Below are 14920 nucleotides of genomic sequence, written 5' to 3'. Positions count from 1 at the left end.
CGGACTCAATCAGCCTATGTGAGGTCCTCATGGACCGGCCAGTTCAACCCAACCTAACCTATTGCAATTCTAGCTAGTAAATTTTCAGTTAAAATAGAAGGGAAAGATTAATTTTGAGTCCGAATTTGATTTTTGATTTCGCTTTCTATTCGAACTATTTCTAAAGCTTGTGCTACAATGAACCTCAAGTTCATATTCCCGTTCGAATTCGCCAGGCAATTTCTACTGGAATTCTAATAATCGTTCGAGAGTTCCAAGGGGGAAAACCTTTTATAATTATTATAAAATAATTAAAAATTTCTAGCATTGGATCATAAGAAAAAACTTGCTGTAAAGATCGTATTCGATTTAAGCTCCAACTCAAGCTTAAGTTCGAAATTAAGTTCTAGTTTGAATTTCATGTTGTAATCAAATCAAAATTAAAGTTCAAGTTGGACCAGTGGCAGCGCAGAAATCTCAAGTCGGCATGAGTTCAAAGTTGAATGCAAATTTGACTAAACTTTTATTTCGAGCTCGAATCCCCTTTTAGTTTCACTTCTTTTTCGAAGTTGAGTATGAAATTCCATTGGAATAGCTTTTCAGCAAGAGCCGAGATTTTAACGCAAGCTGGAGTAATCGTTCGAAGTTTATTTCAGAATACCAGGATATTCAAAGTTTCAACACACACCTATTTCTCTCAATATACAACTATTTATACTCTAAAAAGCATCGTTTCATCCACCTCAGTAAGCGCTTTAATTCTAGCCAAATCTGATTTCATGCTTATTGCCATTTTAACGTAGAAAACATGTACGCTAGTTTCATACGTCGCTTCACATTTTCATCACACACGTATTCGTGTGCATGTGTGCACATTTGCATAGATATATGAAAAATTGCTCGGAGCCACTTCGAAATGAAATTGTCCAGCTCGGTAGCGTCAAAACAAGTTTCCACTTGTATAACAGTATTTAGCCTAGGGGCGCAAAAATTGTGTAGGTTATATAGAGCAGGAAGTTTTGTTCATCTTTTACAGTAACCGTTGGTCATTTCCGTTTTGCTATCATACACACAAACCTGGACACACACACACATGCATACACTTTAACTCAAACTAAAATTTCACAAATGAAAATTGACATAAATGACTATAGCAGCAACAGCGGCAGCAGCAATGGCAATCCGAGAAAATCTGACTGCCTGTAAGGCCACATTAAGCCCTACTCAGACTATGTTTTCTAAGCTCAAGCAAAATTTGTGTTGTGAGTTGTAATGATGTGTGTATGAATGTGCGAATGTTATGCGCGTCAGCAGCATTTTAAAATCCAATTAAAAAATCCCCAGTGGGAATTTAAATCGTTTTTACCACACTGTCAAAACTGTTTTTTGCGTGTGTTTGTGCTCTACATAGCCCTACATCACATGACTAGCTCTGCCAGCCTCTACTCTACATATCCCTACATCACATGACTAGCCTGTAGCCATTTGAATGAATGAATGAACGAATGAATGCATACATATTTGGCCGTACATAACTAAGTCTATGCTATGGTACTCATTTTGAGTTCTATATACCATGTCCATTTGCAAGTATCCTGGAGTTCGAGTTAGTATTGTTTAGCACATTCACGTACCGCTTATAAACTAACACCAATATCTCATCGCACATGCAGTAAAATCTGCGAGTCATGTTGTTTCATGCTACACCACATCTCTTACTCCTCCTATGGAATTTTTAGTTCCCAGCAATTTCTCTTCCCTCATTTTGCAATAGTCCAGTTGGTTACTTCTAATGTTTTTTCGTTCTTGTTTTTGTTTCCTCAAGCGCAATTTTCTCTTATTTATGTATTTGTGTGTTTGTGCTCTGATTGGCATTTGCACATATATGTATGTATGTGTGGGCTTATCAGTGAACTACTTGTTAGCCACGTTCACGCTTATTTTCACCGTAAAATCGAATTCGTGTTAGAAACCCCATTGCAATTCCTCGTTGTACAACAACTCAGTGGTATGATATAAGGTTCTTTATAGATTGGTTGCAGAAATTTTAGAATACATCGACATGCGCTTGTGTGTGTATGATTAAGTATTGAAAAGCTATGTTTTCATTCCTCCGCACTTTATATATGGGCCATTTGAACTGGTTAAGTCAAAAGCAACTGTTAATTATGTAGCCATTTTTGGTGATTGGCGCTGAAAGAGAAAGATGTGCATTTACGTAGGCTTACCAATAACAGGTTAGTAGTATCACACTCGGGTGATCTATATGATATACTTTTGGAATTTCAGAAATTCCATTAAAGGTATAAAAGTATATAAAATAAAATAAAAGAGTAAAAATGGCCTTTATTCAAGTAACTCACAATACTACTACTTCTCGACAGATAGCGTGCTTAAATCAAACTCATTCTAATTGCTCGTATTGCGCTCTTTTATACTCTTCGATTTCCTCGTTCCATACTTCTAGGCGTTTCCAGAATTTACTTAGTTAGCAGCTATAAAATTGTAACTAAAGATGCACGTGTATAGCTTCTCATATGCGCGTGTATATGTGAGTGATACTTGCACAAACCATTGCCTACTTTTGGGAGTATCTCAGATATATGCATGTGTTTGTGCGTTGCTCTCGGCTGCTTGTATGGACATATGGGTAGACATAATGATTGATTTGTTGATATGCATACAAGTCACTGCTTAGTATCGGTTTAGAGATGTGAGTATCACTTAGTGTTACTAATATTCGTCACAATATTATCAGACAGAAAGTGCAAGCGTGCACGGAACCCTAATTTCAAACTACAGATAGTATGAATAACGATGTGATGACATGCTGCAAGGAGAGAAATAAGAAGAAGAAGAAGACGAGGGAGGAAGACCTATATATCTAAACCTTAAATCTACTTTCCATCAGGGAATGGGACTAAGTTTTATATCTATCGGTTTCTGGTAGCGCAAAACATTTAGAGTTTGACACCGAAAATCTCTCAACTAATTCGCAATACCCGAAATCGATCTGATTAACCATCGGCTAGTGTTGTAGCGTTTATATCACGCATCGCTGTGTATAATATTATGACTGTAACTAAAATTTTGTAATAAAAAATCAACTTTGTTTTATAAAGTTTGGGAACCACCCTGCAATAAACCTAGAACGCATAAAAGTATGGAATAGTAAATAATATATTTCCGGAAATGTAGAGAGAACATACCAAATAGGGCACAAATAGGCAGGCGTTAGTGCTTGTAGTTTGCAAAGCAGCACCCAGCTATCACAATTTTGAGCTGGGTCAGCATTTCTTATTATTTTTTGTTTTTTAGTGCCCGATCCAATAGGCGGAAATACTAACAAATCGTCATCAAAGTTCTCTAATGGCAGTCTTAGAAAGCTCTTAGATACATCAGACTTGGAACATAAAGACATTAGCGTTAGAAGCGTTGGTTCCACAATACAGCTAAAAACATGTTTGGTAGTATGTGGGAACATGTCGCACGCGGGCATTCATTACATAAGTCGGGATTTGGTCTGTATAGGTAGCAGTTTATCTTCTCATAATATCTAGAGCGAATCCGATTTTTGTCTTCCAGGTTTTTCTTCCCCTGCCTATAGTAACAAGTGAAGTTTACTGGGGAGTTTTATACATGTTGGTAGCCCTTTCGTTAGTAACTTGGGATCGCCAGGGCCTCGTCTGCTAAAAAGAACGAGATTTGTCATGAGTGGGCAGTCGAGTTAAACAAACAATAGATTGCTTGGTAAGTTTACTTTCATATTCCTGAAGATATGCGCAAAGTATATTTATAGCGGGGTCCACAGAATGTGACCTGGCAAATGTGTTTACCAACTCTGTGCAGTTTTGATTTAGGAACTCTTCGTTTGTGTTCCGATTGAAGAGGTTTGTTGGAAAATGCCTAAGCTTGTCGCAGTCTTTACGAAGCTGTCTCCTAATCCGCCTGATAGGTGTGGATAGATCAAGTCGTTGCTTGCTTAAGTGTTTTGGTTTGCGATTATTAAGCATCAACTCGACGTGAACATCCAATATATGCGTCATCTACTCACTTCATGTCGTGGCCGCGGTTTTGTCGGTGACAGCTCGCTCGAGATTAAAAACCAGAGAGACTAAAGAGATACATATTTATTAAAGAAACTCATTATTTTCTTGGACGGCTAGGTTCTGTTGCCATTGTTGCACAGTCGTCAGAAGTGGAAATTATATAGTGACTCCTTCTGGTGTGGGAAGAGATTTAATATATAGAAATTAAAAAGACAGGATGGTTCCCGCTGTTATTGCATCTAAAAATTTGCTTTCGCTAACACTCGATGTCTATATATAGCCCATAAAATAAAAGGGAAGCCTAAAAGTATGCAGCATAGAAATTATACTGGCCAATTCAAGGCGTTAGATTGTAAAGATTTGGATAACATTTTTTGATGGAGATTCTCAGAAGCCTTAGAGCGAAACAAGTTTTGTATAGAAACTTTAACGTGCTGCACAAGCTGGAGGAGGGCGTCCCACACTCGTATGAAAGGGTCTGACGGAAAACGATTTAAAGTCCCTTGGTGTTACCAGTTAACAGCAATAAGCCGAACAAAGTGAAAATTGGGGCGAAGTTGTACAGCAAAATCTTGTAAGCGACAAACCAGCAATTAATTAAGTATTTAGATGATTTTTAAAGGAATTATTAAATAGGGGGCGCATGGGTAGATTTTTGGCAAAATAAGAGCTTTGCTATTAGGTGGCACGAATTCACATATAGGCTAACTTGCAGGAGGTCCAGGAGTACACATTTTACTAAAACTTATAAATTTAAATCTAATGCTAGCAATATTAAGGTATTGTAGCGAAAAAATATAGGATTATGGCCTACTTTTAGGACTATTATATTGTTTCTTCGTTAGCAGTTTATCGTACGTCTGCTTAAGCTTATTTCCAAATAACATTGCGAATAAATATCTTGTGATCTCTAAAATTCCAGAGAAAAAAAAAAACTGATATTACGAAGAGATATGTCATATGGGTGAATGTAATTCCAACATTCCAAATTACATACAAATGTACTATGCTATTTCTGTTGAAATCCATTTTTTGTTTTACTACCGAAAAAATAATAGGCACTTAGATTGAATATTTTCTTTAGCATGCTTTTTACTTAGCAAAACATCAAAATTTAGAAAAGTAAATTTTCCACAGCTATTTTCTACTTGAATAATTCCTATCATTAGTAATCGCTCAACCATCATATTTTGCTCTTAAAAACTTGGCTTCTTTTGCATTCAATCTCTTTTTTGTTTTTTAATATTAAAAAAATGAACATGAAATTTCACTGAAACAATTTTTTATAAAGCTTTAATGTATACTTCTTTTTTAAGTAATAAGTGCACAACATAATTTTAGGCTGAAAAGCTTTTTTCTAAGCAAAATCGTTTCCACCTTTGCCGAAATCTCTTTACAGTTTAAATTACATTGCTGGAAGCAACAGTCAGTTACTTTCAAACAAAAAAAATGTATTTAGTTAAATAAACTTTAAAATCACTTTTTTACTTAGCAACAAGAGAGGCAAGGAATGTTTCGGCTGATTGTACAAAATTATACCTATAAAAAATCAAAATAGCTACAAAAGACAATTGCACGATGAGTTATAGGAGGGGGGAATACGTTGCTTTCATGGCGTTTCATGTAACTAAAACCAAACAAGGGGATCAAAATTCATGCACAGCAGGCTAGCCAAATAAATTGAAGTTAGCAGAAGGTAATCACTCACATCTAGTTGTAGTTGTATTTTGAGTGGACTGTCAATGTTATCGTGAGATTAAAATCACGAATGGCATATAATTTAAATTCAAATAGGCTAAGCAACAGCTGGGGATGCACTAGCTATGATATGAAAATGTACCTCAAGGGAAATTTAGTTGATGTTTACTTGATTTAGCAAACATTTTCAATTTTTGTTATTACCTGTTTTTCGTTTCACTACTTTATTAGCACAAAACATTTTTATGCTTCTGTTGTTTTGAAATTAGTTTATCAAAATACTATATTATTTTTGTATGCGACCAATCACTTTTCTTGATTGGCACTTAGTCGTCTAGACGTCGTCATATTCTAATTTTTTAAAGTGAGTTGTCAAATTTAGAACAAGGTTAGGTTGAACTGGAAGGTCAATGAAAACCTCAACTAGACAAATGTGTTCATATTGTCACCAGAACTTGCTTGACGAGCTAACGGAAAAAACCCATTAAGATTCCAAGTATTATGTTTAAAATGACTATGGTTTCTTAACAAATACTAGAAGTTTTCTAGGATCTAACAACTCTGCCGTCCCTAGTAGCAGGAGAATTTTCGAACAAGGAAGATTTTAAAGGTAAATACTTAATAAATTATTGCATAAAGTTGAGCCGTTGTTGTTGTTGTTGTAGCAACACTCCCGAAGACTTTGGGTAATATTATCGATGTTCATGGCCCTTTGCTGGATACAGTTCCGGTACGTTGCTTCTAGGCCATCATCAAAGACATTTACAGCTCAACCAATAAATGGTATTTAGAAATAAATATGGGAGTACCTAGACTTGGAAATGGAACTTTAGATATATACTTTCATTTCAAAGTACTTTATAGAAGTGTTGAGTGATATCTATATTATTGCCCATGACCTAGTATTTTCCATTAGAAAAATAGGGTATAAAAAAACTTAAATTACCTGACTATATGGGCTGGTGGTCCATTTTATATTTGGTGCAGTATCCGATTACACACTTGGTTTGACAGCAGTAAAGTTATCAAATACATAATCTACCATATTTGCCTAACTTACTACATAAATATGTACATATGCTTATTTGTAGTATGTCAGTGGTGTATTAATTGTTGATTTACGTTTATGTCATTAATGCTATGTGGTTTTTGTATGTCAAAAGTATTAAATTTCAATTAGTCAAAACTTGTTTTAATGAAGAACGAAACACGAAACGAACATATAACTACAGACAATGGACATAAGGATAAAGTTAAAAGAAAAATTTATAAAAAAATATTAAATTGTTTTAACCAATTCGAAACCACTTTGATTTACATATATTTCAGCTTTCATGTTACAAGTTATGCTACACTTACACACATTTAATATTCACTAGTAAAATACAACTCAATCACAGCTATACCATTTTTATTATACTCAGCTGAGCAGAGCTCACAGGGTATATTAACTTTGTTCGCATAACGGTTATCCGTAACGGCATAAACTAATCGAGATATATGTACACTTCTATATATCAAAATGATCTGGGCGAAAAAAGAAATTCATTTAACCATGTCCGTCCGTCCGTCCGTCCGTAAACACGATAACTTGAGTAAATTTTGAACTATCTTCGTAAAATTTGGTACGTGGGTTCCTCGACACCCATCTCAGATCGCTATTTAAAACAAACGAAATCGGACCATAACCACGCCCACTTTTTTGACGTCGAAAATTTCAAAAAACCGAAAAAGTGCGATAATTCATTACCAAAGACGGCTAAAGCGATGAAACTTGGTGGGTGGGTTGAGCTTATGACACAGAATAGAAAATTAGTAAATTTTGGACAAGAGGCGTGGCACCGCCCACTTTTAAAAGAAGGTAATTTCAAAGTTTAGCAAACTGTAATTTGGCAGTCGTTGAAGCTATCATGATGAAATTTGGCAGGAACGTTACTCCTATTACTATATGTGTGCTACAGAAAAATTACTAAAATCGGATCACGAACACGCCCACTTTAAAAAAAAAATTTTTAAGTCAAATTTAAACAAAAAATTTAATATCTTTACAGTATACAATTATATTATGTCAACATTCAACTCCAGTAATGATATGGTGCAACAAAATACAAAACTAAAAGAAAATTTCAAAATGGGCGTGGCTCCGCCCTTTTTCATTTAATTCGCCTAGAATACTTTTAATGCCATAAATCGAACAAAAATTTACCAATCCTTTCGAAATTTGGTAGGGGCATAGATTTCATGACGTTAACTGTTTATTTATTTATTTTATTTATTTATTTCTGTGAAAATGGGCCAAATCGGTTGGAGCAACGCCCAGTTTTTATACACAGTCGTCCGTCTGTCCTTCCGCTCGGCCGTTAACACGATAACTTGAGCAAAAATCGACATATCTTTACTAAACTCAGTTCACGTACTTATCTGAACTCACTTTGTATTGGTGTAAAAAATGGCCGAAATCCGACTATGACCACGCCCACTTTTTCAATTTCGAAAATTACGAAAAATTAAAAAAAAAATGCCATAATTCTATACCAAATTCGAAAAAAGGGATGAAACATGGTAATTGACTTAGTTTATTGACGCAAAATTGAACTTTAGAAAAAACTTTGTAAAATTGAATCTTGGCAGGAATACTGTTCCTGGTATTACATATATAAATAAATTAGCGGTACCCGACTGATGATATTCTAGGTCACCCTGGTCCACATTTTGGTCGATATATCGAAAATGCCTTCACATATACAACTAAGGGTCGCTCCCTTTTAAAACCCTCATTAATACCTTTAATTTGATACCCATATCATACAAACATATTCTAGAGTCACCCCTGGTGAACCTTTATCGCGATATCTCGAAAAGGCGTCCACCTATAGCACTAAGGCCCACTCCCTTTTAAAATGCTCTTTAATACCTTCCATTTGAAACCCATGTCATACAAACACATTCCAGGGTTACCCTAGGTTAATTTTGTTAAATGGTGATTTTCCCTTATTTTGTCTCCAAAGCTCTCAGCTGAGTATGTAATGTTCGGTTACACCCGAACTTAGCCTTCCTTACTTGTTTTAATAATCTATTTATGAAAGTAATTTTTGCGATTTAACCAAATTTTGTAAAATCACTAGTTGGTAAGTAAATAAATAAACATACATATTTGAATCAAATTTCATGTTCAATACGCGCATACATTTTTTCATAAGTTCCTCGCAATTAAATTTATTAATTAGAATTTTATTTATCTATTTTATGCGCCACGTTGTAAAGTTTCTGCTACATAATTTTTACATTTCAATGGTTGCTATTTTTTTTTTTTGGTGCTTGCAATCATGATATTGACAGTGGTGATGTTGTTTAACAAATATATAACAAGTATTTTTTGTTTTGTAGTTTCTGTTGATATGAAGTTAAATACTACATTATTCATTTTGCATTTAAAAAAGTTAATTAATATAAAATAGTTGTTTAATTGGTTGTAGTACATGCACAATTTAATGTAAATTTTTTAAATTTTTGCTTTTTTATATAAATGGAATTTTATAAAAAAAATTTCAATGAATTTGTCATAACACATTCATCTCAATTTCATTAAGATCACGGGTTCGAATCGAGCTCAAGGCCTAACAATGATTATTTTACCTTATTATTGTTATGATACATTTTGTCTTAAATTAAAAAAAATTTCTAAATTAGAATACAAGAAAGAAAAAATTTAGACAGCTGACAAAGCTTGTTGTATAGATACATTTCGGGAACTGCTAAAGTCCTTCATCGGCAACGTTCAGGCGCCGCTGCTACAACTATTCAGCAACCACACTATCTTCATTACTTCTGCGTCTATCCTCTTTCTTGCCAATTGATTTGGTAGGCCTTGAGCTCAATTCGAACCCGCAATCTTACAAAAATTGTAAATTTGTAAGCTTTTAGGTGTTGCCAGAGTTCCCAATATATAATTTGCTCCAAATATAGCACATAATACTATGTTTAAACAGAAAAATAAACAGAAGCGCCAAAATATGAACCGAAGAAATCAAAGAGTATAAAAGGCCTCAACAATAGAGGCGCTAGAAGCAGGTTTGATTAAGCACGCAATCTGTCGGGCAATAGTAGAGTTATTTATTGTGAAGTACTTTAATAAAGGCTATTTTTCCAATATTCAATATTGGAGTTATTTATTCAACAGTTTCGAACGTTAGCAGAAGATTGCAAATAAGGGGAATTGTAGTAAATTCGTTACAATTGGTGTCGGAAGAGGAATTGCTTAATAAATTCCGAAGATTGCGAATACAACTTGGACTTGGCAAAGTTGAGTGAGTTGAGGATCCAGCAACTGAAGAAGGAGTTGGAGAGCCGAGGATTGAATACAACCGGCAATAAGATCGAACTTCAAGCACGGCTGCGAGAGGTAATGGAGTCGCAAGTGGCGAGAATAATGCGACATTGGCTTTGTTATCACAGATATCAGCAAAAATGGAAACCCAGGAAACACGCATAACAGAAATGTCATCACAAATATCCACAAATATGGCATCCCAACTAGAGTCCCAGGAGAACCGTATAACATCCAAGATAGAAGCACAGGAGACACGTATATCCGAAATGTTGTCGCAAATGTCATCTCAGCTGGAATCGCAAGAGAAACGTATAACAGCGAAGATTGAAGCACAATTGGATGAACAGAAAACACACATGGCGTCACAAACTGCAGAACAATTAAAAGAGCAAGAGGCACGCATAACATTACAACTCGAAGCCCAGGAAGAGCTTATCTCAACGAAGCTGGAGGCACAGGAAACAAAAGTGTCATCGCAGCTGGAGGCTTTTAGTGAAGAAAAGATAAAGTGTAGGCCGAGATGGATGCTTTGAAAGATCGTATACAGGAGTTGCAACTAAATCGCCCATCAGTTTCAACGAGTAATCCAAAGGTAAAAACACCATCCTTTGACGGGTCTGTTCCTTTCCAGGTCTTTAAGCTACAATTCGAGAATACCACAAGAGTGAACAACTGGAAAGCTGAAGATAAAGTTGCTGCACTGTTCATGGCAATGTAAAGGCCTGCAGCTGAGATTTTACAAACCATTCCAGAGGACGAGCGGAACTGTTATGAAGCATTGATGGGTACTCTAGAGAGACGATACGGAACTTATCATAGGAGACAGATATACCAAATGGAGTTACTGAACCGCTTCCAGAGACCTGGTGAAACAGTGCAAGAGTTTGCGTCGGATGTTGAAAGGCTGGCACATTTATCGAATGCGCACGTACCCGTGGAATACACTGAAAAGGTAAAGATTCACAGCTTTATAAATGGCATACGGAACGTCAAAACAAAGGGAGCTACATACGCAAACCCAAAGCCAACATTCGCAGAAACGGCGTCACAAGCTCTGATTCAGGGAACAGCGTCGCTTCTGTGTAAGCCAGTTTTCAAAGCACGCCGTGTGGAAGTATAAAGGCCAGAGTGGGTAGACACAATATTGGAGGCGCTGCAAGGATCGCAAAATTGGAGTGAAGGAGTTATCAAATGCTTCGAATGCGGAAAGCTCGGTCACATTGTACGCCATTGCGATCTTGGTCCTAATAGTTCCAACAATGTGGGTGGCCGTAAACGCAAAGTTGGAGGAGATGAGCAAGAGCGTGTCATATGTAAAGAACGAAAACTTGCCCCAGCTATTGAATGTCCTGTGATATCTGTGTCGCAAATTGGAAGAAAATCGAGAAGTCTTGCCGTCGAAGGAAAGCTGGATAGCAAGGAGCTTGTACTGACTGTAGATACGGGCGCATCTCATTCCTTAATCCGATCTGACTTGGTCAACAGGAGAGTAAAACTGTTACCTGGAGCAAGGCTGCGTACGGTCACTGGCGAGTATAATCAAGTCCAAGGAGAAGTGGTATATGAGGTATCAATTGGAAAGATCATGGTTCCACACAAATTCATTGAGAGTCATATTGGGAGTGGAGTTCTTTGTTGACCATTACATAAAGATCGATATACAGAGAAGGGTGATGCATTATGAGAACCAGGATGTGCCACTTAACTTCAGTTTGGAAAAAGGGTTCAGTAGTAATCGAGTACTGGTGGAGAAGACTCGACAAAGGCCACGAAAGTCAAAGGTAAAGATTGATGGATCGAATGGGCCAAATAAATCAAAACCAAAGGTACCTGCGAGAAAAACACTGGCATTGACAAACCCTAATGGACGCACTAAAACGACTGAAAGAATTTTCCAAAAAGAATGCAAGGGTGGTTTCAAGCCAGCGCGCACTACTGTTGTGAAACGACAAGACGATACTGATGATGCAAAGTCAATCCGTCAAGATCAATCTCTGCGAAGTAGTTCTTCATTGGCCAAGCAACAGAGTGTGAGCGAACGGCCCACGGTAATGAGAAGTAAGATGAAACACGAGATGACAAGAACTTTAATTCGAAAGGTTTCTTGGAGGGAGATTTGGTACTGCTATACAACCCTCACCGGCGGAAAGGTGTTCCATCCAAATATCGGTGCAGTTGGGAAGGCCCGTACAGAGTTGTGAAGAGGATCAGTGATGTCATCTACCGCATACAAACAATTGGGACACCACGAAGTAGAAGGGTGTTTCATTTGGAGATGCTAGCAGAGTTTAGATGAGAGATTTGTCTGATCGGGACAATCAGACTTAGGTGGAGGGCAGTGTTACGAATATTAGCAACACTAAGTGGTACTGCCATCTCTAAGCCGAAGTTAAGCAGTGACATGAATGCACATCAATAATTCAATTTTTTTTTTTATACGTACACGCAGCAGAGAAGCAACGTACAATCACATGCAAATATCTTATCTGAGATATGCAATTATAATTTTGGACGTGTCGGTCACAAACACACGCGCATATGAGAGCTATACACGTACATCTGTAGTTATAATTATAACAGATAACCAACTAGTAGCTTCTAAAAGATGCAACGAAGAAATCAAAGAGTATAAAAGGTTTCAACAACAGAGGCGCTAGAAGCAGTTTTGATTAAGCACGCTATCTGTCGGGCAATAGTAGAGTTATTTATTGTGAAGTACTTTAATAAAGGCCATTTTTCCATTATTCAATATTAGAGTTATTTATTCAACAGCTTAGTGATTCGAACGTTAGCAGAAGATTGCAAATAAGGGGAATTGCAATAAATTCGTTACAATATGATAAATTGCGTAATAAATTGCCCAAATGGTATAAATTGCCTATTTTGTTTGCGTGTTTGTAGATAGTATAAGACGAATAGAAGACCTTGTTAAATGCCTGTTTGTAAAATTCTGACTTCATAGCATGACTTTAGGTAGATGTCATTTTAGTTATGTAAAACAGCTTTTCAGTGAATCGGTGACACATCTGTAATCCGTCGATAAGAAGCAGATTAGAAACTTATAAGCAGATAAATTTGGCAATAACAAGCCGATAACTCGAAGATTATAGTCCGTTCTAGATAATAAGCAAGGAATATCTCATAATTCAAATTTACAGACTTTTTTAGCTCCTTATTAATCTAGGTAGGAGATATCAAAATACCCAATTACCTTTAAAGAAACATGACTATAAGCAGTAGGAGTTGCAACATATTCACATGAGCAAACACACCCTGCATCACTCTTATTGAAAGTGCAGCCTTCCGGAAAAAACCACAAGCGTTGAACTGTATGCAAAGAATAGGAGGTGTTTGGCAAAAATAAGGAAGCAAACCGGTAAACACCACAAAACCACAAAACCGCACAGATGAGCACCTTCGCTTGCAGTTGCTACATAACCATGAAATGCGACTGCAATTGACTTCCACGAAACTGCAACATATATGCAGCGGATGCAGTGGCTTGTGGTTCTTAGCAAACGCCGTAACCGTGGCAACAATGTCACTTATAACACTCAAAAGCACACACACTAACACACACTATACACCCACACTTCAACTAAGCCACCAACATCATTAGCTGCAGCTACCTTTAGGTATGATTGTGGTTACTAGCAGCCGCCGCTTTAGTTGCTGAGTTATTTTATTTTTCGTTTTTGTTTATTTGCTTTTGTTGTATTCACCGCCAAGGTTTTATTACGATGGAAATTAAAATGGAAAAGCGTCAAAGCCAACTGCCAATTGCATTGCACCAATCAAACTTTCATATGCACATACAAAAGCTGTAGCCACAACACGACGTGTGCGGCGAGCGCGTACACAGAACCGAGTGTTTGTGTCATATGTGCACACAAGCGCACATACATATGAACACATTACGCGCGTTAGTGGTAGAAGAGTTTGTGCATGGTTGCGTGTGCTGGTTATTAAAGCATTACCAAAATGAATATCTGCTATGGGAAATTTATTTTTAATTTCAGCAATTTTTGTTTTTTTTTTTTTTGGTTTGATATTTTTTGTGATTTACTGCTCGATAGCAAATTACAAAATAATTAGCAAGAGACAATGCAATGGCAGCGCAGTAAAAATACAATTTTTTAATGCGGCTCATGGCATGCGATTTTTAAATCATTGCGCGGCTATAATAAAAAATTGAACAAATATTTAAAAGCTATTTAAGCATTTAAATTGATATTGAGAACTCAGAGAGAAAACGCATTTACATATGTACATATGTATATGTGACGCGGCCTATGAAAAGGTGGCTTATGACTCAAAAAAAATAATGCAAAAGAAAAAATACTAAGAAACTGAAGAAATGCATTGTTTATCTAAAACAGCTGTTTCTTTTTTTGAGTCATAAGCCACCTTTTCATAGGCCGGGTCAACTATATTAAATATTTTAATTGCCCTTCACACTGCTGCGCAATTGCGCCGCCACGGTTGATCACTCAACCTCGAAATAATATAAAATATTAAAGCGCATGAAAAACGCACTTTTTTGATTTTTTTTTAATACGGATTGTATCAATTTCCAATTAAATGTTCATCAAAAAGACAATAAAACGTAGTACTAAAATTTGTATATTTTTTCTCTATTGCAGGTTGTGCTTTCGTCAAATTTAGTTCCCAACAGGAGGCCCAGTCGGCCATAACCAATTTACACGGAAGTCAGACTATGCCGGTGAGTAAGAATATATATTTGGCTGATGTGAGTTATATAGAATAAGGAATTTAATTGAAGTTTTCAATGTCTCTATATATTAGAAAAATATCAAATCATACGCGAATATTTAAAAAGTGGTAAGTTGATTGAAACTGAAAT

At 36.4% G+C, this 14920-nt stretch overlaps 1 protein-coding gene across 16 annotated transcripts in view; it reads left to right on the top strand.

Moving 5' to 3' along the window:
• LOC137251744 (CUGBP Elav-like family member 4) overlaps positions 1-14920 on the top strand; it is a 922306-nt gene that overhangs the window by 578035 nt on the left and 329351 nt on the right. For all 16 annotated transcript variants that reach the window (XM_067786552.1, XM_067786542.1, XM_067786541.1 and 13 more), the window contains exon 5: positions 14700-14779. In XM_067786552.1, coding sequence (XP_067642653.1) covers positions 14700-14779 — 80 coding nt within the window. The remainder of the gene's footprint in view (positions 1-14699; positions 14780-14920) is intronic.

Source organism: Eurosta solidaginis, chromosome 5, assembly GCF_040869045.1.
Source record: "Eurosta solidaginis isolate ZX-2024a chromosome 5, ASM4086904v1, whole genome shotgun sequence".
Classification (NCBI taxonomy): domain Eukaryota; kingdom Metazoa; phylum Arthropoda; class Insecta; order Diptera; family Tephritidae; genus Eurosta; species Eurosta solidaginis.
The sequence above is the reverse complement of the archived record's forward strand: the minus strand, read 5'-3'. Positions and strand labels throughout refer to the sequence as shown.